The sequence below is a fragment of the Camelina sativa genome, chromosome 8, assembly GCF_030686135.1.
Source record: "Camelina sativa cultivar CO46 ecotype springtype chromosome 8, ASM3068613v1".
NCBI classification, from domain to species: Eukaryota; Viridiplantae; Streptophyta; class Magnoliopsida; order Brassicales; family Brassicaceae; genus Camelina; species Camelina sativa.
In genome coordinates, this window is record NC_141887.1 from 29,608,436 (window position 1) to 29,631,630 (window position 23,195).

At 39.1% G+C, this 23,195-nt stretch overlaps 5 protein-coding genes across 12 annotated transcripts; all 5 read left to right on the forward strand.

Annotated features, from left to right (window-relative positions):
- The first annotated feature begins 354 nt into the window (after positions 1-354).
- Positions 355-2,394, forward strand: LOC147940603 (uncharacterized). The gene has a single exon (XM_087461470.1). It carries the CDS (start codon positions 459-461, stop codon positions 2,250-2,252), a length of 1,794 nt encoding a protein of 597 aa, XP_087317596.1. The 5' UTR covers positions 355-458; the 3' UTR covers positions 2,253-2,394.
- Positions 2,395-3,142: 748 nt separating this feature from the next.
- LOC104708998 (vacuolar cation/proton exchanger 4) lies at positions 3,143-11,816 on the forward strand. 2 transcript variants are annotated; one of them, XM_010425656.3, is made up of 12 exons: positions 3,143-3,529; positions 3,672-3,739; positions 9,314-9,342; positions 9,590-9,786; positions 9,884-10,099; positions 10,214-10,378; positions 10,482-10,598; positions 10,677-10,730; positions 10,894-11,010; positions 11,120-11,210; positions 11,296-11,332; positions 11,652-11,816. In XM_010425656.3, exons 1-12 carry the CDS (start codon positions 3,245-3,247, stop codon positions 11,653-11,655), a joined length of 1,380 nt encoding a protein of 459 aa, XP_010423958.2. In that variant the 5' UTR covers positions 3,143-3,244; the 3' UTR covers positions 11,656-11,816. The 2 variants fall into 2 exon arrangements, with proteins under 2 accessions (XP_010423958.2, XP_087317598.1); XM_087461472.1 differs by lacking the exon at positions 11,652-11,816 and having other exon boundaries at positions 3,152-3,529; positions 11,296-11,443.
- Positions 11,817-12,204: 388 nt separating this feature from the next.
- Positions 12,205-14,871, forward strand: LOC104708999 (thylakoid ADP,ATP carrier protein, chloroplastic-like). The gene is made up of 10 exons (XM_010425657.3): positions 12,205-12,813; positions 13,161-13,217; positions 13,315-13,377; positions 13,469-13,525; positions 13,617-13,700; positions 13,777-13,845; positions 13,928-14,040; positions 14,111-14,280; positions 14,388-14,466; positions 14,557-14,871. The coding sequence occupies exons 1-10, from the start codon at positions 12,385-12,387 to the stop codon at positions 14,678-14,680; spliced, it is 1,245 nt and encodes a 414-aa protein (XP_010423959.2). The 5' UTR covers positions 12,205-12,384; the 3' UTR covers positions 14,681-14,871.
- LOC104709001 (protein root UVB sensitive 5) lies at positions 14,557-18,918 on the forward strand. Of its 7 annotated transcripts, none has more exons than XM_019229066.2 (15): positions 14,557-15,331; positions 15,444-15,506; positions 15,610-15,770; positions 15,913-16,013; positions 16,156-16,226; positions 16,313-16,359; positions 16,440-16,518; positions 16,608-16,680; positions 16,811-16,900; positions 17,002-17,061; positions 17,166-17,279; positions 17,373-17,433; positions 17,505-17,623; positions 17,759-17,851; positions 18,431-18,918. In XM_019229066.2, the coding sequence occupies exons 1-15, from the start codon at positions 15,177-15,179 to the stop codon at positions 18,674-18,676; spliced, it is 1,533 nt and encodes a 510-aa protein (XP_019084611.1). In that variant the 5' UTR covers positions 14,557-15,176; the 3' UTR covers positions 18,677-18,918. The 7 variants fall into 7 exon arrangements, 1 of the variants encoding a protein (XP_019084611.1); XR_015563755.1 differs by having other exon boundaries at positions 14,917-15,331; positions 16,794-16,913; positions 17,002-17,041; XR_015563753.1 differs by having other exon boundaries at positions 14,917-15,331; positions 16,794-16,900.
- An 859-nt stretch (positions 18,919-19,777) lies between these two features.
- LOC104709000 (E3 ubiquitin-protein ligase AIRP2) lies at positions 19,778-22,279 on the forward strand. Its single transcript, XM_087461474.1, has 5 exons — positions 19,778-20,478; positions 21,083-21,233; positions 21,326-21,392; positions 21,497-21,731; positions 21,842-22,279. The coding sequence occupies exons 1-5, from the start codon at positions 20,414-20,416 to the stop codon at positions 22,050-22,052; spliced, it is 729 nt and encodes a 242-aa protein (XP_087317600.1). The 5' UTR covers positions 19,778-20,413; the 3' UTR covers positions 22,053-22,279.
- The last annotated feature ends 916 nt before the right edge of the window (positions 22,280-23,195 follow it).

Consider the following 23,195-nt stretch of genomic DNA (forward strand, 5'->3'; position numbering starts at 1 on the left):
GAAACCGAGTTTATTGCATCAAGCTGCTTAGAGAAAGCAACCTCTGAATAATAGGTTGACAAACTCATGAATCTTCCACCTCTAAACTACCGTTGTGTTTGTTTCTCTAGCAGCTCATTTCGATTTGCTTTTTGGGTCAAAGTTATGGTCAAATGAGATACCGTTACAGGGATGCCAAATGGCCAGTTAGTTAAGAAAAGAACATAGAATATATTATGTGTCCCTTCAATACTAACCTTTTTCTTTTAATAATGGGGCATTAAGAAAAGAACATAAATTGTGATACTTGCCGTGATACAAACTTGAAATGAAATGAACATATAAACCCTATAGCTTTAGCCAATTGTCGTCACAACTAGACATTAAATCTTTTCACAAAAAAAAAAAAAAAAAAAAAAAAAAAAAAAAATGAAAAAAGAAAAAAGACGCGCTAAGTCTTAAATCTTCTGTAATAACCAATGGATCCTCTTGAGGACGTTTCTTCCTATCGTCTCTTATGCCCTGTAGAACGATTTAAAAAAGATAAGAATGGCAAAGTGACAACAATTAGTGGGAATATCCATCACATAATCAAGAGTTCCTATTTCATTTCTGATGCTGAAGACGATAAGCCCAATCATCATCACTCCATGCTTCTTCGCAACAAAAGAAAAGGTGAAGAGGACAACGTAACATATTATTGTTGGGTATGTCAGATAGAGATGATAGGTAAAACCTATTATTTCTGCAGCTATTGCAGAAAACAGTACCACAAAGAATGTGTTAGGTCTCCTTCCGAGATCCATTCCTCTGATCATCCAAAACATCCTCTTCAACTTCTCTGGCTTCCCGAACCTTCACAACATACACAATGTTCTTCTTGTAGAAGGGCCCATCACGAGCTATTTTACTACTGCTCTCTTTGCGATTTTTCACTCCATCCACCCTGTGCGGAGAAACCAACATCCCTTACTATAAACAATCCGAAAAGGCATAAGCATACCCTTCATTACTTCCCAAGGATATCCACTTTGATTTGCGATGTCTGTGGGTTGGATGGCGATCACGATTACTTATATGTATGTCTCCTATGTGATTTCATTGTCCATAAACGATGTGTCGACTTACCATATGTCATAAAGGTATCTCGTCACGATCATCGCCTCACTTATACTTGTAATCTTCCTTACAAAGACCCGACTGTTTGTGGAGTTTGTCATGCAAAGATAAAACAAAATTACGGAGAATACTCTTGCGTGAAGGAGGGATGCGTTTATGCTGTGCATTCTAGATGTGCCATGCAAAGTGATGTGTGTGACGGGAAAGAACTTGAAGGAGAGCCTGAAAAAAGTACATATGAAAAATCTGAAGTGTTTGAGGATAAAGGGGATGGGATTATACAACATCCCACTCATCCGGGTCATCAATTGAGACTTGAAAAGAAAATTCACAATGAAAGCAAGCATTGTCAAGCGTGCAGACTTCCTTGTTATGATGATGCTGATGGTGGTGGTAATGTGTATCGATGTTTGCAATGTGATGATTTCAGTTTACATGAATCATGTGCATATATTCCTCGTGTTAAACAATTTATGCTGCATGTTCATCCATTGATTCTAGAACTCAGTTACACCACAAGTTGGTTTCAATGTTGGAAATGTCGACGATACTCATGCGGTTTCGCATATGCATGTGGTATTCAAGGGATGTGTAACTATATGGTGTTAGATACTCTTTGTGCTTCTATATCTGAGCCGTTCCATCATCACTCTCACCCACATCTCTTGTTCGTTACCTCTACTCAATACGATGGTGAAATATGTTCCATCTGTCAATCATGGGAGGTACAACCTTTGAACTGTGTGAAATGCGATTTTGTTTTGTGTTTTCGTTGTGCCACGCTTCCACATACAGCGAGGTACCAGCATGACGAGCATTTGCTCTATTTCTCTTACGAAGAAGATGCAAAAGATGAGCGTTATGGGTGCGAAATATGCGAGGAAGATATAGATCCAAGGAAAGGGTTATATGCATGCAATGAGTGTGGAGTCACACTCCACATCGACTGTTTACTAGGAAGAGATCCGTATATGAACGCTGGACAAACTCGCACAGTAAACTGGGACAAAACAACGGTCCATGTTCTTCCCAACACTTATTCAACTCGACCTATATGCAAAACCTGCCGAAGACGTTGTCCTTACAAAATAAAGATAGTATCATCTCACGTAGACGACCCGTTCTGCTCTTTTTATTGCTATGAAGGATATTGATCAGGTATGCTGTTCCCAAATTAGACCGACGTAGTGTAACAATTTTATATTTGTGTGTGTATGGAATAAATTTTTTAGTGTATGGTATAGATTTATTTTTTACAAATACATAATTTGAAATAAATCAAAACCGAGTTGAACTTTTGATTTGGTCCGGTCTAGAGTACTGTCTTTATAAACGTTTTCATACAACTTTGATTGTATTTTTCGGATGTCACAAATAAATTCAATTCGAAACCACTTGGTTTAAATTAAGGCTACCTATTGATACAGACATCAAATAGTTTTAGAAAATTCGAGGGAGTTTCGCAAGATAAAGACATAAATTCATATAAGAGAATTAGTTTATAGAAGATGATTCGTAAATTTCGTGGGGGAATAACACACGTTAAGACTAATTAATGCAACTTAGATGAGTCAACAACGCGCACATAACTCCAATTTTTGTCTGTGTTTTCACTTATATGACCGTTATCGAGATGTGTGATTTGTTTAATCTATGAGGATCGATGCATGTAAATTAATCCCCTACGTACACTCTTCATTTCATTAGTATAACACATAGGAAGTTTGTAAAGAGTTTTCAAGTGACACAAAAATTGAGTCCAACATGTGCAAGGAGACACAAAAATTCCAAATCATTTATATAGTTGCAACTTGCGGGATTGAAGCCATTAATTCATTTCTTCTTCTTATATATAGTACTAGTTCTTTATACGTTTAGTTATAAAATGATATATTGACATAAATGATAGACACAAAAACATTGACCAAAAATGTTAAAAATGATATACAAAGACGTCAACAACAACAAAAAAGGATATAGAAAGAAACGTTCCTTCACACGCGTTCTGTTTTAATTTTTATACAGATATAAATAATACAAAACCGAGAAAAAAAAAAAAAAAGTCTCAGATTTCAGAAAAACAGATTCAAAGGAACAAAAAAGTAAATAGGTGTTATTGACGAGAGAGAGAGAGTCAACGAATAAAATGTCTTGGATCAGTACGGAACCGTCTCCGAATTTGTCCCTATTAGAAAATGGCGGAGGAAGTGATAAACCAACGGCGGAGACGTCAAGGCGTGTGCGGAGAACGGTGTCTGCGTCGTCGATGATAAGGAAGAGATCGGATCTGAAGCTGATCTCGAGAGTTCGTTGGGAGTTTTTGAGACTAATCTTGACGAATCTCCAAGAAGTTCTTCTCGGTACCAAACTGTTCATCCTCTTCCCAGCCGTTCCACTCGCCGTTGTTGCTCACCGTTATGGATGTCCACGTGTAAGTTTCTCAACTTTTTACAAACCATAACATATAAACAACATCAACCGGAATTATAAACGAAACATTAATTTGAAGATCATTTTGATTTTGGTATATTTCTCTTGAACTTCATTCATGTAACCAAAAAAACAAAAAACAGGCGTGGGTGTTTGCGTTGAGCTTGCTGGGATTGACACCTTTGGCCGAACGTATCAGTTTCCTCACAGAGTAATAAATTATTCATCTTCTTTTTCATTCTTCTCTTTCTATTAAATTAGTAACGTTTTTACTACTATAAATTAATAACGTTGTTAATCTAAAAACCTACAAAAACGGGCAGAATAAATTTTCTCTCTCTTGAAGCGACTTTTAAGGCGATTAGTTTCTTTAACCCTAATTGCCGACGGCCTCCGACCTCACGCCGGAGACGAAAAAAAATTTATCGAATGGCAAAGCATAAGAAGAAGAAGGGATCATCTCCCGCTACCCCCGTCCTAGATCTGTAATTCCGGGCACATCGAAGTTTGCTCGTCTCTCTGCTTTGGCTGGAATCCCGCAGAAGACAATCGTAATTGATAACCCTCCTACCTTAGAAGAAGCTGTCGAAGATTCCTCTGTTGAGTGCGGGGAAACCGCATCAGGAGTCCCGCAAATCGCTGGTGTTCCGGACAGAGCGGATCTCACTATGACCCCTGGTCTACAATGTACCACCTCTCCTCCTGAGATTACTCAAACTGCTCAGATTGAAGCCGCATTTGTACCCGTTGAGACTGTAGTCTCCGGGTTCGTAGCTAAGGAGAAGGGAGAAACAGTTACTGTTACTCCTCTGAGCAAAGCAGAAACGGTTATATCTACAGAGAAGGTTAAGCCTGCTCTGAAAAAAAAATGGTCTCGTCTCCTCAAGGACGACTTGGAGGAAATCGGTACACCAACACAGCACATCACAGGAGTTCCTTTCATCCTCATTCCTGATGATAATATCGAAGCTGCGAAGGATGAGTTTAAAGAATTTGTGTTTGCTCAGTTCCATGGGAACTACCCAGAAATGGGAAGGGTAATAGGGGTGGTTAATGCAATATGGGCAAGGCAAGGTCCTCGTATCTTTGTTCACAACACCGGCCCAGGAGCTTTTTTGTTGCGAGTAACCAATCCAAGAACCCGAGCAATTCTCCTCAGCCGCCATATGTGGAACATTGCAGGACACCCAATGTTTGTCTCTCCTTGGTCACCAGAGTTTGAGCCAAATGCACCTAAAATCACCTCAGCAGCGATTACAGCTGAATTCAGAGGGATACCATATCTCCTGTTTAATAAACAGAGTCTGAGTAGAATTGCTACAGCAGTAGGGAAACCTATTGCGTTAGCTCCAGAAACAGAGAGAAAGGAGAATTTTGATGTGGCTAAAATCCTGGTCAGGATGGACCTCACTAAGGATCTCCCCACAAAGCTCATCATGGGACTGTCTTCAGGACGGGAATTCGAAGTCTCAGTTACATATCCTTGGCTCCCTTCCAAATGTCAAGAGTGTCATGCTTATGGTCATGATAGAAGTCGGTGTCCATCATGGCTGCAGGTGCCTCCCCTAAACAGACGAAGGAAGATAAGATCTCGTAGCAGACCGAGGAGTAATAGACGGTCCCGCCAGGGCAAATCCCCGGGAGTAACCTGGAAAGTCAAGGAAGTGTCTAAATCAGGCAAAGAATCCGGGATAAAAATGATTGAAGATGGAGAGATACCTTCCCAGGAATCGGGTCTTTCAGTGGAATTAAGTCACGCTGATGGAATCCAGCATAAAACCACAGAGACAAAGTCATGTGAGAGGGGAAAACTTATTCTGCCAGAGGATGGGATAAATGCTTTAGGTTGTAGTCAGCAGACAGATAACCCAACCCTCACTAAAGAAAAGGATAACTCGGACTTGGCAGATAAGGACAAGGTTCATGAGCAAGCGAATAGCTCTGTCAAGATAGGGGAGGATATTGAAGCTCCGTTTATTCTGGTTTCTCGCCGGAAGAGTGGTCGTAAGGCCACACTGCCCCAGTAGTACAACATTATATATGTTTTTTGTGTGGAATATAAGAGGTCTTAATAGTAACAGACGTCAGGACTCAACGAAAGAATGGATTAACATCCATAAGCCACTTTTTGGAGCGTTCTTAGAAACGCATCTGCAACCTATAAACGCAGATCGGATATTAAGGGGTATTCCTGCTGGATGGAAAGTTTTTGGGAATTTTGATCACCATGCTACAGCCAGAATTTTCTTGGTATGGGATCCATCAGTCAATCTGGTGGTGTATAAAGTGTCGGCGCAGCAGGTAACATGCGGTATCTATATTGAGACTTATAGTATCAGTCTCACTGTAACTTTTGTTTATGCGTATAACACGCCGGAAGAAAGACAGCAACTCTGGGAGGAACTGACTTGGATGAATGATAATACTCCAGTTATGAGGCATCCCTGGGCAGTTGTAGGGGATTTTAATCAAATACTCAGAAGCTCACACCACTCAGAACACCTCTCCCAGAATGTGGACACTACGGGAATGAATGATTTCAACTTAGCTATGCAAGAAGCTGAACTGTTTGAGGCTCAAGCAAAAGGGCTTCCTTTCACTTGGTGGAATAATCAAGAAGAGAACCCTACATCCAAGAGGATCGATCATGCTTTTATTAACCATTCTTGGTTCTTGCAGTTCCTAGGTTCTTATGCAGATTTCCTACCTCCTATGAAGTCAGATCACGCAGCTTGCCTCTTCCAATTGCCTTCTATTCAACGAGTGGTTAGGAAGCCTTTCAAGTTTTTTAACCACGTAATTGACCACCATGACTATCAGGAAGTTGTGAGGCAAGCATGGAACTCTCAGACGATAGTAGGATCTTCTCAGTTTAAGCTTGTAAGGTCCCTCCGTCTGCTAAAACCAGTGATCAGGGGATTGAATAAGCAGCACTTTAGTGGCATTACAGCACGAGTAAAACATCAAGCTGAAAAAGTTGCAATTCTGCAAAGAAACATTCTATCAAACCCTAATCCTCAATCCGTAAGAGAAGAGCATCAAGCCAGGGAGCAATGGCAATTTCTTATGAAGGCAGAGGAAAAGTTCTTTAAGCAAAAATCTCGTGCCACTTGGATGAATCTAGGGGACAAGAACATGGCGTATTTCCATAAGACTACGTCCCAAAGAAATTCACGAAATCATATCCACTATTTGGTAGACTCAGAGGATAGACGCATAGTGGAGCATAGGGAGATCAAAGACCATGCGGCTGAGTATTTCCAAGGGATAGTGGGATGCACTGATATGTCAACTTCTCCTATCACAAAACACGAACTGCAGGACTTGTTACCATTCAGATGTGATGATGTTCAATGTACAGAGTTGAAGAAAATGGTCTCAGCTGAGGAGATAAAAGAGGTTGTATTTGCAATGCCACTAGATAAGAGTCTCGGACCAGATGGTTTCTCCATTGAGTTCTACCATGCAACCTGGAACACCATTGGGATGGATGCTACGGGATGTGAACAATACCGCCATCACTCTTATCCCAAAGATACCAGAAGCATGCAAGTTAGGAGATTATAGACCAATAAGTTGTTGCAATCTGATTTATAAAATCATATCAAAGATCATTGCCAACAGACTAAAGCCTCTCTTTCAAGCATGTATTAGTCCAAACCAAGCCGCCTTTCTTAAAGGACGAAGCCTTGGAGAGAATGTCTTACTTGCTTCAGAGTTAATTCGAAATTACCAGAAGGAGGATTGCCCAAAAAGCTGCATGCAAGTAGACATCAGAAAGGCTTTTGATACAGTTTGTTGGGATTTCTTTTTAAAGGTTCTAGAGGCTCAAAACTTCCCTCCAATATTTTGTACATGGGTAAAGGAATGTATTACTTCCCCTCGGTTCTCTGTTTCTATTAATGGGGAATTAGCAGGTTTCTTCCCAGGAAAGAAGGGGCTTCGCCAAGGGGACCCACTCTCACCGTATCTCTTCATTATGGTGATGGAGGTCTTGTCAAAATTACTGGAAAGAGATGCAGTACAAGAAAAATTCAGGCTTCACCCCTTATGCTCCTCCCCTGTGGTAACTCATCTCCTCTTTGCAGATGACTTGTTGATATTCTCTGATGGTGCAAGACACTCACTTTCTGGTATTGCTGGAACAATGTCTCACTTTAAGTAAATCAGTGGTTTAGACGTAAACCAGGCAAAATCTGAACTTTTCTTTGGGGGCTATACTGACATCCAAGTAGAAGTACTAAGTGCTTTGCAAGGTATAAAGGTTGGTACATTTCCTACCCGGTATCTAGGATTACCCCTGAATCCTGTACGTATTTCATTTGCAACTCTGCAACCTTTTATTGAGAAAATCACCCATAAGTTACATGCTTGGACGGCAAAATTTCTATCTTTTGCTGGGAAGATAAGGCTTATCTCTTCGGTTATATATGGCATGGTGAATTTTTGGAGTGCAGTGTTTAATCTCCCCAAAAGATTTTATGAAAAGGTGGATTCATTGTGTACGGCTTTCCTCTGGAAAAACAAAGTAACAACGGCTGTGGGAGCAAGAGTCGCTTGGAAGGATGTTTGTAAACCCAAAAAAGTAGGTGGGTTTGGAATTCGCAGATTGGATGAATTTGCAGTAGTGTTCCAGCTCAAGCTCATTTGGAACCTATTTACAAATTCGGGTTCTCTATGGGTGGCATGGATTAAAGGTAATATACTCCAAAGGAAGAGTTTCTGGACTATTCAGGACAATCCACGACTCTCCAGAACTATTAAAGGTATGATCTCTCTGAGGCAGCAGATAACAGAGTTTATGAAGTGTGAAGTGAGGAATGGTCTTAGTATATCCTTTTGGCATGATAACTGGACAAAACACGGTCCTCTGATAAGCTTCATTGGAAGTAATGGGACACGGTCACTGCGAGTAAGGAAAGAGGCACCTGTCGCTGATGTAGTCAGAAATGGGAGTTGGTGGATGCCGGGAGCTAGATCGGAAGAGCAACAACAGCTAATGATCACCTTGACAACGATCACTCCACCGGACATTCTCAAGGGCCCCGATGTATTTCTCTGGCGTCGGAACTCAGGTACCTTTGCTGATTCTTTTTCTTCCAAGGATACTTGGGAGCAACTACGTGTACACTCTCCGTTAGTACCATGGAACGAGGTGCTTTGGTTTAAGGAAGGGGTACCCCGATACACTTTCATCCTATGGTTAGCATTAAAAGAGCGACTGCCTACGAGAGACAGGCTGCGAGCATGGGGCCTTAATATCCCTTCAGCTTGTGTGCTTTGTTCTGACGGGATCGAAACCCACAACCACCTTTTCTTTGAATGCTCTTTCTCTGCAAGGGTTTGGCAATCTTTTGCTTCGAGAATCTGGAGAAATCCACCATCAACACTCCATTCAATCACGAGTTGGATTCTGCAGACCAGGACCCCCGCTGCAACAGATGTCGTGGTAATTGCCAAGTTAGTTCTTCAATCATCTTGTTATCTAATTTGGCGTGAACGGAATGCCAGGATCTTCACCTCCACCACCTCACAATGTTCAGCAGTGCAAGCAGCTATGGATCGAACTATCCGAGATCGACTCATAACCGTTCCAGGATTTCTTCTTGCTTTCTATTTTGGATGTATTTCATTTCCTTTCTAGTTTTTCTCTCTTCCTCTCCAGTATTTGTATTCTCATTTTTGTACAGAAAAAAATCAGAAAATGGTATAAAATTTAACCTTTTACCAAAAAAAAAATTGTTAATCTACATATATAATTTTTCTTTCTTTTATTCTTAAACAGGCAAATTGCTTTCCATACCGGTCCAACAGGTGATCATTTAAACTTCGTTGACTGTTATTTGTTGCCATTTAAATCGAACCGGCCGGGTTACCCAGCACAAAACCGAAGTTAAATGGATTTTTTTTTTTTTTTTTGAGATTATGATCTGGATTTGATAACATTATTGACATGCAAGCTAAATAAACAAACTAAGGAAATTGGAATTAATGTGATAATGTGAAACGGTTTTAGATGGGAAAATTAATGGTGGAAAATAATTTTTATGAATGTGTGAAGTTGGGGGATTAATGAACGCGACTTGTGGGAACGCCACTGAGATGATAATAGCGATTCTAGCGGTTGGACAAAGAAAGATGAGAATAGTGAAACTCTCACTTCTTGGCTCTATTCTCTCCAATCTTCTCTTCGTCTTAGGCACTTCCCTCTTCCTTGGTGGTCTCTCTAACCTCCGCAAACACCAATCTTTCGACTCAGTACGTTCAAAAATTACTCTTTCAAAATTTATTACCCCGATCCTTAAATATATGTATCATCTTATCATGCATGTTTCGTAACTGTTTACAAGAACAGAGACAGGGAGAAATGAATAGCATGTTGTTGTATCTGGCGCTCTTGTGTCAAACACTACCAGTGATAATGAGATTCACAATGCAAGCTGAAGACGATGGATCAGCTGTTGTTGTGTTGTCCCGAGTAAGCAGCTTGGTTATGCTCGTTGCTTACTTGGCTTTCCTCATCTTTCACCTCTTCTCTTCTCATCTCTCTCCTCCTCCTCCTCTTCCTCAGGTTCTCTCTCTCACACACTGACACTCTCTCTTATACTACTCTTCACAATAAGAATCATATATCTTTTGCTGCTTCTTATAATCTATATGTGTGCGTCGGTTAATTATATAAAAGAGGGAAGAAGAAGAAGAAGAAGAAGAGGACGTGTATGACGATGACGTGAGAAACAAGGAAGAAGAAGAAGAAGCCGTTATTGGAATGTGGAGTGCGTTTTTTTGGCTTATTATAATGACACTTCTCGTTGCTTTGCTCTCCGAGTACCTTGTCTCCACTATCCAGGTCTGTTAATGTAGTATTTTCTTGAATACTTAAATTCGATTGTAATTGATTAATTTCAATTATAAGTTAGTAAACTAAAACAAAGTAAATATGAAATGGACAGGACGCAGCAGACTCGTGGGGATTATCAGTGGGATTCATAGGAATCATATTGTTACCAATTGTTGGTAATGCAGCTGAGCATGCTGGAGCTGTCATCTTCGCCTTCCGTAACAAACTCGTATGTTTTACTTCGTTTTCCTCCTAATTTATTACATCATATTAGTTCATTAATATTCACATCCAACCTCTTTATCAGGATATAACTTTTGGAATTGCTCTCGGGTCTGCAACGCAAATTGCTTTGTTCGTGGTAGGCAAATCGACTTAACAAGTTTTATATAATTCGCTAAGTTTACAAACTTGGCTCAATTATCAAGTTTATAGGATATCTTTCATAACCTTGTACTAATTAAGAAAATATTTCATTATGGTTCACTTTTCTTACAACAATCTAATTTCAAATTTGAATGTAGGTACCAGTGACAGTGTTAGTGGCATGGACAATGGGAATAGAAATGGACCTTAACTTCAACCTCCTTGAGACCGCTTGTCTTGCCTTGTCCATTATCGTTACTTCCTTAATATTGCAGGTGCAATTTTATTTTTGTACGCATTGAAAATAGAGTGAGGCTGTGTATAATATATAGTTTTATGAATATATATATATATATATATATATATATATTATATGATTAATAGGATGGGACGTCGCACTATATGAAAGGCTTGGTTCTTCTCTTGTGTTATGTTGTCATTGCGGCCTGCTTCTTTGTCTCTAACTCACCCTCAAGTAAGTTTCTCTTTTCATTACTTAGAGTTCGGTATGAAATACTCACTATGTCTATGATATTGACTTCGTGTTTTCTCAATTGCAGCCGAAACCAATACAACTAATCATAGATTGACGACAAGGTAAGCTATATATGTTTAATTAAATATTAAATACTTTATGCCACATTTCAATGATATACGAATAGTTCTCAATGTGAAAATAATTATAATATACGAGTGCTTAAGCTTTAGGAATCGAAGTTCGAGGGTAACATTGTAACAACAATGAGCAGCACCAGTTTGTTCTTGTTACCCATCGATCCATATACAATAGTAACACACACAAACAAAAAACAGATGATAAAATTTAAGAAAACCAACTTCTAGAATGTTAAATCATTTTCAGATTCTCAGACTACTTAATGCTATATTGTGATATATGGTTCATATCTTTTTGCAGGTAACTCGACGACTATTGTTTTGTCTTTTTTTTTTTTTTTTTTTTAGTGTATTGTTTATTAATTTTACTACATATATTAGTTCTTGAATTTGTATTGTGTAAGTAAATATTTTCTTAAGGAATTTATATTTAAATCATTTTTATCAACGACACGATTCCATAGAGGTAGTTAAGGTAAACGTATACGACTTGCACCACGATATATATGTAGTTGATATCTGTTGATTTCACGTGAGATACATATTACTATGGTACATATCTTGAATGTACGTATTGTCAGCAATTTTTCATAAAAGTAGGAATCTATTTTTTTTTTTTTTTCAATTACAAATTTAAATGGCCCTTCTCATGGGAAACATATCAGAAGATTCAAAAGTATTTAACGATATTTGCAATTTCGTAAAATCTGAAAATTTAATTACACGGACTAACCGTTACTTTTGGCCGGAAGTTATATTTTTCATAATGGTATGTTCCAACTTCCAAGTCTCGGAAAAAGCCCAACTGAGCCCACTAATTTGACTAGAGCTTTTTTGTTTGGATCCCATTATTAAAAATATACTAACTGTTTTATTTACAGGAATGCCATCACCGGAGACAATTTATTTATAGTACAATTTTGTTGCAAATGTATAAACCCAAATTAAAATCTGAATATTCCTCTCAGGCAGGCGAGAGATTTTGGAAGCCCACAAAAAAAAAAAAAATAAGAAATCCAAAAATTTGATCCGCCATGGGAGAAGAGAAGTCTCTACTTCAATTCCGTAGTGTTCCTTCACTCAGGACCTCTGATTTCGCTCTCACCGAGGAACCTTCATGGAGCCTCATGGAGAACAACGTGTCGTCGAATCGTCGGACAAGGAACAAAAGAAGCGGTGGTGGCGGTTTTACCAATTTCACCTCCTTATCTGTAGCGACTAGGAGAGATCGGAAGGAATCTCAGTTTAACGGTGGGAATGGCGGAGCATTCGCGTCGGTTTCGGTGGTGATTCGCAAGGAGGAGGATGAGTTCGCGCCTACTTCGGCTCAGCTCTTGAAAAATCCGATCGCTTTACTGTCGTTCGTACCGAAAGACGCCGCACTGTTCTTCGCCGGAGCGTTCGCCGGAGCCGCCGCGAAGTCGGTGACAGCACCGCTTGACCGAATAAAGCTCCTAATGCAGGTAAAGAAGACTAAGAGAGCTCTCTCTCTCTCTCTCTCTCTCTCCTCTCATTCTCAACAACTTTAAGGTTTTCTCGCACGTGTGTTTTCTTTTTTTTTTTTACTCCTCGTGTCTCTTTTTTTTTTTTTTTTTAAATAGTGGACTTAAACAGTGTTTTGCACTAGTTGTTGATGTTACATGTAGGGATGATTTTGATCATGAATTTGAATCTCTCAACTCAAGAAGGTATACCTTGACGGAATGAATCTATGGAGTATGTGTGATTGTGTTCTTTGTTAACAGACTTGTAGTAATGTCTATTGATTCTTACAATCCAATTGTAAAATCATTGTTGATTTAATTTATAGACACACGGAGTTCGAGCTGGGCAACAAAGTGCTAAGAAGGCTATTGGTTTCATTGAGGTATATATATATACTTAATCATGTAATGCTAAGAGAATAGGTTGATCTTATTGTACAATGTTGTTTATTTGGTTTTGCTTGGAATTTGCTGCTGCAGGCGATTACTCTTATTGGAAAAGAAGAAGGTCTTAAAGGTTACTGGAAAGGAAATCTACCCCAGGTACTAACAATTTCTTGGACTCTTTTGAGATAATGAGGGGTGTAAATTTATTATAGTTTGATTGCACATAATCTTAGTCTGAATGTTCCAGGTGATAAGGATTGTACCTTATAGCGCAGTCCAGTTGTTTGCATATGAAACATACAAGGTATATAATCTTTCCATATCTGACTTTGGTTGTATGAAAGTTTTAGAAATACTCTGTTTTCTGAACATTTTTCCCTTTATGTGTTTCTTAGAAACTCTTTAAGGGAAAAGACGGTCAATTGACTGTTCTCGGAAGGCTCGGTGCTGGTGCTTGTGCTGGCATGACGTCTACTCTGGTAACTAACGTTGTTTATAAGCCTGAATGAGTTTGTCTAAACTTAAAATGCCTTAGAATCTAACTTCTTTATGCAGATTACATACCCTTTAGATGTGCTGAGATTGAGGTTAGCTGTTGAACCAGGTTATCGAACCATGTCCCAGGTATGATCATCGCATCATACACCAACTGTATGTTCCACAAATTCATCAAGATTAAAAGGGACATGTCATATCTACTATCTAGGTTGCCTTGAACATGCTGCGGGAGGAAGGACTTGCATCATTCTATAAAGGTCTCGGTCCTTCGCTTTTAAGTATAGCTCCTTACATTGCCATCAACTTCTGCGTCTTTGATCTGTAAGTCTGCTAACAGTTAAACACTACCCCTGGAGATTTACTAGATTGTTAACATGTTCGACATCTCCAGGGTAAAGAAATCTCTGCCAGAGAAGTATCAACAAAAGACGCAGTCATCTTTGTTAACAGCAGTAGTCGCTGCTGCTATTGCAACCGGTACTTGCTATCCATTAGATACCATTAGAAGACAGATGCAGTTGAAGGGTACTCCATATAAATCAGTATTAGACGCTTTCTCAGGTAGGAACAAAAATACCATATAGTAGTATATTTCATATTTTATTCTTCCCTTCCATAACGGTAGTTTCTGGTGACTTACCTTTTTAATCCTCATAACTGTTGTGCAGGTATCGTTGCGCGTGAAGGAGTTATTGGCTTGTACCGTGGCTTCGTTCCCAATGCACTCAAAAGCATGCCAAACAGCAGGTAGTTATTGTTTTGTTATAAAAACCAGCCTTTTGTTTTCTACTTGTTTCAGCACTAATAATTTTGGAATCCTCTTTCGTGTTGTTTCAGTATTAAGCTTACTACATTCGACATCGTGAAGAAACTCATTGCAGCGAGTGAGAAGGAGTTCCAAAGAATCGCGGATGATAACCGCAAGAAAGCAAGTCCTAACACAACAGATGAACAAACCTGAAACCGCGATTTTGGATTTCCAGAAGGTCATACAGTAATCTTATGACCTTTTTTAGTGTGTGTTTTTGTATTTTTGAATGTAATAAGTTGTATTCCTCCTCCTAATTCAATATGTTCCTCAACTGTGAATCCTAGAGCTCAAAGAGTGTGTGTTACAGTTTCTGGTAAGGTAATATAATTTCTGTTTGTGTCCGGTTTTGATTAGCGTCCAACATATTTCAACCGGTTTTGATTAGCGTCCTACCAATTTCGACCGGTTTTGATTACCGTCTAACCAATTTCGACCGGTTTTGATATTACTCGTTACTCCTTCAAATTTAAAACGGCGCCGTTTGTCCGAATCGGGTCATCTATTTGGATTTGGCGGTGGTTGCAGACGAAAAAGACGAGGAGATTAGCGGTTCAGAGAGAAGCTGCCGACGACGTGTCTTTTGTATGCTCCTTCACTCCGGCGAAGTCCGAAAACTAAATTCCAACTCAGAAATATCGTTCTCGCAATGTACTGTACTTTGCGATATCCTCTGCCTCTTCAAATCCCACGGACTCGAACAATAGCGTCTTGTAAGCCGAAACGACGCCGTGTGGAGCACTTGCGGTGCTGTGTTCAGCGGCCTAGTCTTCGTGAAGATGAGGAAGGGGCCGATGATAGGAGGTGAATGAATCCTCTTTATTCAACTTCTTCCTGTTTTGATGGAATGGGATTTTGATTATTCTGCAAATGACGATTTGCTATTGTAATGTAATGATGATAACTTGGTTCTTAGTGTTGGAGTTGAAGGACGAGTTTCAATTGTGGTGGAGAGATACGGAAACGGCACCTCAAAAAGGTCAGCTTCAGGTTTTTGATCTTATCTTGTTGCCTGAGCGAGGATTCCTCTGCTACAAGTCTTTACCTGTTTGAACATACCACTTCTTCTTGTACTTCTGCAGATATTTGCTAGATGATGATGATGATTCCCCTTTACAAGGCTTTCCCGAGGAGCTTGAAACTAAGCCTGATAACATATCTCAGAGCTCAAATTCCTCAGAAACCAACACGCTTTGGCTTCCAGATGTTGTTAAGGATTTTGTTTTTCCCACAGGCTTTCCTGGTTGGTACTTTTTAGCTCTTCAAAGTCCAACGTATCTTTCTGTCATTTCCTTGTTTTGGATCTCAGAATGGCAAGCTTGTAGAGGTTTTGTAGGATACAATTTATGGGTCAGTGAGTTAATCTCGTAAATTACATTGTGCAGGGTCTGTTTCAGATGATTACTTGGACTACATGCTGTGGCAGTTTCCTACCAATGTTACCGGCTGGATGTGTAATGTATTAGTCACTTCAAGTCTTCTCAAGGCATGTCCAAGTATTTCTAGTTTATTGCGTTCTCTTATTCTTGCTACAAACTGCTCAAGGTCTTCTTATGCATGGAAATGTTCTAAACATGGATGTTAAAAAATGTTGCAATTCTTCAAATATTAATCATGTCATTATGCAGGCGGTTGGCGTTGGCTCTTTCTCAGGAACTTCTGCTGCCGCTACTGCTGCTGCTTCTGCTGCAGCCATCAGGTTTACTTTGAATGCAAACTTAGTTTGTCTGCTGCTACAGAATTTTGTTTCTATAGTTTTTTCAAACCGATCTGTTGTCTCTTCAGATGGGTGTCCAAGGATGGAATTGGAGCTCTTGGTCGTCTTCTTATTGGTAGGGAAACCATGGGAAGATTAATAAATGTTCATGGAGTTATCTTAGAACCTCTACAGTAACAAGAGTATGTTTTCCAGGTGGACGTTTTGGTAGCCTTTTTGACGATGATCCCAAGCAATGGCGCATGTATGCAGATTTTATTGGCAGTACTGGAAGGTTTGTTGTAGATGACTAAAAGTCTTGGTGATCAATATTTTGGTTTAAACTACGTATAGCATCAAATTGGTTTTTGTTTTGTTATGCAGTTTCTTTGATCTGGCTACACAACTATATCCAACCCAGTTCCTACTGCTGGCATCCACGGGAAATCTAGCCAAGGTATTCCTTATTGCAGTTTCCCTTTTCCTGCCAGATGCAAATCCTTGATTCATATAGATTATATTAAGGATTCGCGTCAGCTAAGCTTTAAATGACAGAGTGCACATACTTAGTTTTTAATTCGAAATAGGCTGTGGCTAGGGGATTGAGAGACCCTTCATTCAGGGTGATTCAGAATCACTTTGCCATCTCAGGGAATCTTGGAGAGGTAGCAGCCAAGGTATGCTTGTCATGTATGTGTAATCAAAACCGAAATAGGATAATTGAGTAGTTATGGGCCACTCTATTATCAGAGTCTCTAATTTGTGTACAACGTCTCAGGAAGAAGTGTGGGAAGTTGCTGCTCAGCTAATTGGTCTTGGTATCGGCATTTTGATCATTGTATTTTTCTATTTTATTGGTTCATTTCCTCAAAATCTAATCATTGGAGGTCCCACTGGATCATTTTCGTGGTTTCATGTTGTATACTTATAATTTTGATGCAGGACACGCCAGGCCTTGTAAAGTCATTTCCCTTTGTGTCACTTACATGGACGAGCATAAGACTTGTTCATCTCTGGCTACGCTACCAGTCACTTGCAGTCCTGCGATTTAACACAGTAAGAGTTTTAAAATGTATTTTTTTACAATCCCAATTCCAACATGAGAATACTCAAGATAAGTGAAATTACTTTCAATTGGAATATTTCCAGGTAAATCTCAAGCGTGCTCGTATGCTAGTTGAGTCTCATGTTGTACATTCCATTGTACCAGGTAAGAATGTTTCTCCCTTTTTCCAGCATATATTCAACCTCCAAGTAAGACCCATCTTCTACTATTTACAGGATATGTTGACTGCAACAAGCGAGAAAACATTTTGCTGTGGCAGAGATTCATGAAACCTCGGATCATCTTTGGTGTATCTCTTGAGGAAGTATCTGGTCTGGAAAAGTCTGTTTCTAAGGTAATCATCTCCCTTCCTTTTAACTGTATCCATATGTAATTTTGAGAGAATAATCTTCAGTTTGTTTATTTATATATATTTTCGGCTATAGTTCAATTTGTTAATCCAACTTCTCGGAAACCTTTATTTGTTCAGGTGAAAGCACTCCTTAAGATATACACAGAAGAGAAATATATTCTTACGTTGAATGGGTTGAACACGGATACCGAGTTTTATGTATCCTTTAAGGTATGTGTGTGGCCCTATAGAATGACTTATCAGCACTTCCATCTATCGACTCAATCATGCCCCCTCCTTGTTCTTGCATTGTGGAAAAAAATTATCAGATTGAATTATGATTTAGTTAGGGATTAGTTGATGAGAGTCTTAAGACTCATTCATCTTTTAACTAATTCAGCATACCAAGTGTGGATAATTGCATATTAGAAGAAATCATAGAGCTGATATACAGTCTAATCATTTGAATAAGCTACTTGAGAAAAGACAAATACGAGGTAGGGAGTTGGTTCTCAGAATTATCGGCTTAATCGAGAGGAAAATGGTTATTCACATTGTTGAAGAGTACTCTCGGTTGGTTATCTTTCGGGCTAGAGTCTATCTTGTAGTCTCTTATAATCTCTGGACCCATCCTTTACGTTTTTCATTTCTCGTTTTAAAACTATGTTACTTTACATAACTTCTTGGTTTCTTTCTCGTATTGCTTTGTCAAGTAAAGCAAATCATATATATATCGTGAGTCTGAGGTCTAAACCATTTTACGCAATGTTTTTGCCTTTTAGTTCATGGATGTGAAACTAATTAATGCAGGTGAATGCCACAAGCAGAGACGTATTGAGATGTCTTTGGCAAGCATATTGGTTAGAAGAGAACATGAAAGGAAGCTTAAAAGACAAGGATAGTGTGTTCCAGTGGCTGAAGCAAAGCTTGTCGGAGATGGACAACAAGTTTGATGATTTCTTGTTCAAGTTGGATACTGGTGGATGGAATCTACGTGAATCTAACTTGAAGATTCCAAACAAAGTCCTCATCGAGCACGAATCTATCCCTCTCTAACATTTGATTGTTCGATTCTTTCAGACTCATCACGGAATCTCTTGAACAACACTGAGGTAAATAATACCAAATCCTGTCAATTTGAAAATCTATTAATATATTAGGCGTCTATTGTAGGTAATTAGTAGAATATCATTTGTTTGGTGCAGCTAATATCTGTAGTTAGGATACATCAGGCTGTGTATGGCAACTTGTATTGTTATGACCTGATCCATATAAATTTAGGAGTAAAAGAAAAGAAAGTATAATAATATCTAATATAAGCTAGTGTGGATAATAAAAGACAAACGGTGAGGTTTATGATAGCGATTATTATTCCTCCTTTGTTTGTAAATGAGTCGTCACCATTATTGTGCTTGCGTTTATTTTAGAATTTAGAGGTGGCCTTCCGGAATTTAAAAAAAAAAACAAAAAGACAACAAGAACATTTTATAGAATTGATTTGCATATTTACAATAGAACCAAAAACATGCGTCTATCAGCTAATTATAATCTGGGGAATAGGGGATATGGATATAATATATTTCAATTGTAACCTAAATTATCGACGGATTCAATTTGTAGTCGCCTAGTCGAGTTATTTAACATAGTAAAGCAATCTAAAGGTAAATTTGCTATTTCGTGACAAGAGAAAAGTGAATTCGCTTTCGCTTTATTGTGTGTCTTCATTACCGTTGTTTGAATTAGGGGTGTTTTTGAGTCATGATCGCTATATTAAATTTGGTTTCCGTAATAAATGATATAAGCAATCAATCATGTCACGAACTTAAAAACTATTATTGTTTGATTCTTTTGTTTGCCCCTCATCCATATTTTCATTGATTGTAAAAGCACAGGTAGGTCACACACGTATTCTAAAGAACCCAAATTAAATAGAATAAGAAAAAAAAACTACATATGGCCTTGGGAGATCCAAGCATGCAAAATAAGGAGTATTCCATATAAGTCATCGATTTCAGGATTAACTAGGGTCCACTTCCGTATGGAAATAGAGACACGTACCTCAAAGCTAGTGTTTGGACCTACGGACCGGTAATGTGTAGGCCACGTGTCGCCATTGCCAGCGGCAGCCAAAACACATGTCGGTCAGATACTTCTAGCACTCTCTCACCACGAACACGAATGAAGCTCACTTCCCACACTCACCGCCGCCTATAGCAGCGACACACGTCCTGTCACCGGCGTGTCACCCCGTTAGTTTTCGTATTTTTATTTTCAATTTCAATTAAATAATGTTATCCTATAATTATTAGGTGGGATCCCAACGGGAGGGCTTTCTGGTAATTACGTTACTACTTTTCAGAAGCTTATGTTTTTTGTAGTAGGAGAAGTGTTGCCGTTCCTTCTCGAACAAAAGAAAAACATAAAGAGCTTTAGCCTTTAGACGCTCCTCCCCCTTTTTTGTATATTTTTGATATTACTTACGTGTGCTCTACGCGAGTCTCTCTCTGTCTCTGTCCTTCTCTTGTTCCTGTCGCTACCTTGTGGTTGAGTTAGTAAAAAAATCTCATAACCCCCCAACCCCCCCCCCCCCCCCCCCCCCCACAATGGAAATGGGAGAGAGCATCATCAACTCGAGTTGTTAGGGTTTGCGATATTTTTGAGGTTTGTGTCGGTGAGATCTCCAGAAATTGTAAAAAAAAAAAAGATAAGGGTTCTCTAGGGATATAGGTTTTTGTTTTCTCTCACTCTCTCGCAAGGAAGCTGGTTGATGCTGAAATCGTCTTCCCTCAGAAAATGCGAAAATCGTTCAAGGATTCACTCAAGGCTCTTGAAGCTGATATCCAGTTCGCCAACACCCTGTTAGTATATATATATATATATCTTCCTCTCTGGCTCTCTCTCTGTCTTGTCTTTTCTTTTCTTCTGGTTTTATTCGCATGTTTCGATGTTTTGGTAAAAATTTGATTTGTGTTCTTCTTCTTAGTCAGGAGAGTAGTCAATTGTTTCGGAAATTTGTTTTTAAGTATGTTTTTTTTTTTGTTGCTCTTCCGATTCAGTTAGATCAGATTGTTTTCGCACTTTTGAGTTCTCTCCAAGTTTCTCAGACGATGTTCAGTTTTTGATACTTGTGAATCTGAATCTCTGTTGTCTGCTGAGTCTGTGTCTGCTGATGTCATAATGAAATTTTGAGACTTTGCGTTTACGCGAGAGCTCCCTTGGCTTAGTCTCATACGCCACCTCTTCTTTTGGTCAGATCACACATATCTATACTAGTCAAGTCAATTCTTTTTCCTTTGGTCATAAATTCTAATTCTATCCTAAGTTGACTTGGTTTGTTGGATTAAGCTGGTGAAGCAACATGTTCTCATGTTGCGTACTAATCTCCTAAATTCATTTTAAATCAAGACTGTAGGGAATCAAAACATAATTTATTGAAAGAAAAACAATGATTTTTGTATGAAGGGCATCAGAGTATCCAGAGGAGTATGATGGTGGCTGCGTGCAGATGAGACTATCTTACAGCCCCGCGGCTCATCTCTTTCTCTTCCTTCTTCAGTGGACGGATTGTCATTTCGCTGGCGCTCTTGGATTGCTTAGGATCCTTATTTATAAGGTGGGTTGATATTTTCTGCTGTTTCCTTATTGGATTTTTTAATCCTCTGTTCTTGTCTAGCTCTCGGATATGTGATTCTCTGTTTTTTGTAGGCATATGTTGATGGGAAAACCACAATGTCGCTACATGAACGCAAAGCTAGCATCAGAGAATTCTATGGTAATTTTACCAAATTGGCGCATTAGTGTCTCTTAAGCTATAAGCATGTCAGATTAGTCCACCTGATGTTTTTCTTCTGACTAGCAATGGATGTTGATGAGCAGATGTGTTGTTTCCTTCGCTATTGCAACTTCACGGAGGGATAACCGATGTAGAAGAAAGGAAACAGAAGGAGATATGCGACAAAAGATACCGGAAAAAGGACAGCACAGATAAAGGAAAGATGTCAGAGATCGACTTGGAGAGGGAAGAAGAGTGTGGCATTTGCTTGGAGGTTCGGAATAAAGTTGTTCTTCCTACTTGCAATCACTCCATGTGTATAAACTGCTACAGAAACTGGTATGATGGTTAGCTTCCACTTGTTGTTACTCGCTCTTAGTTTATTTCACTCACACTCATCATCAGCCTTTGTTAGAAGTTATTGAATCCATTGTGTTGCTTGAAAACAGGCGTGCACGGTCACAGTCGTGCCCGTTCTGTAGAGGCAGCTTGAAAAGGGTGAATTCTGGTGATCTGTGGATTTACACTTCGAGCAAAGAGATTGCGGATATACCAGCGATTTACAAGGAGAATCTGAAGAGGTTGTTGATTTACATTGACAAGTTGCCTCTCGTTGCTTCTGATCCAAATCTAGGCTCTTATGCTCCTCTTGCTCGGTGAACAGTTCACTCTCTCTCTATATTTCTTCTAGTTATGCACATAGCAATATTACATCATCTCTTTGTGCCCACTTTGTATATAACAACATTTTATGTGTTTTCTCTCTTTCTGTTTCTGCCTTTTAAGTTATTTTTTATTCAGCTCTCTACAGTCTCTGGTTTGGATTTTGTGTATAAAAACAAACCACCTTTGGTTAACCACATTGATAGATCTCGATAATTTGTTGACGTGGGTCTGCTTAATCACACTGTTGGATCAGGTTATGAAATATACCAACCGATTGGTTTTCCAATCCGACCGATTTGGCTCATCGTTTTTTGGCATAATTTGGTTTTGATATGGATTGATTGGTTAAACCGAAAACCGGTTAGTTTCAGCAAATTTAAATGGGAGGGAAGATCGTATCACAGTTGCACGTGGCTTCTTTTAATTGGTTATTGACTTATTTGACCCAATCAGGCTATAGCTCATCTAGATTCTATTGCCAAGTGGATTTGAAACGTCATCAGATCACACAGAATATAATAGATAAGGTTAGTATTTTATTTCACCGTCAGATGGATTTGTGAACCGATCGAACGGCCATGATCGTTTATCCAAGATAGCTCCGCTCCATAAACAACAAAGAAGTTACATGCATCTTTCTATAATCATGGATCAAGAAACAGCGCGTTCTTCTCTCTATTTTCCTGAAAGTCACAAAACGATATCGCTGGAGAGATGGCCGCCACATCGACCGCTGCTGCAGTAGCTCCCGGTATCCATTCCGGATCGGGTTGGTTTACAGAATCGAGTTTGGGCTTTTGCTTGTTTTGGTATTATTTACTTATTTGGGCCATTACATTATAGTGGCCTTTCCCGAAAATATTAAAAACCTACTCGTTATAGAATATTAAAATGAAATCAACGGCCCAAGAGCTTATATTGCATATACAAAAAGATTCTTTAGCCCTAATAGCAAGCAGGTTAAAAGGTTTTGTTAAATGGTTAAAGAGACCGTACAAAAAGATATAGTGATACTGATACACACAGGACAGGATATACACAATCACATAACTAAAAGTCTAAAGTCACCCCACACAGACAAAGAATAAAAGAATGAATAAGTCACACATTGGCACCGCGTGGGGATTTGGTTGAATG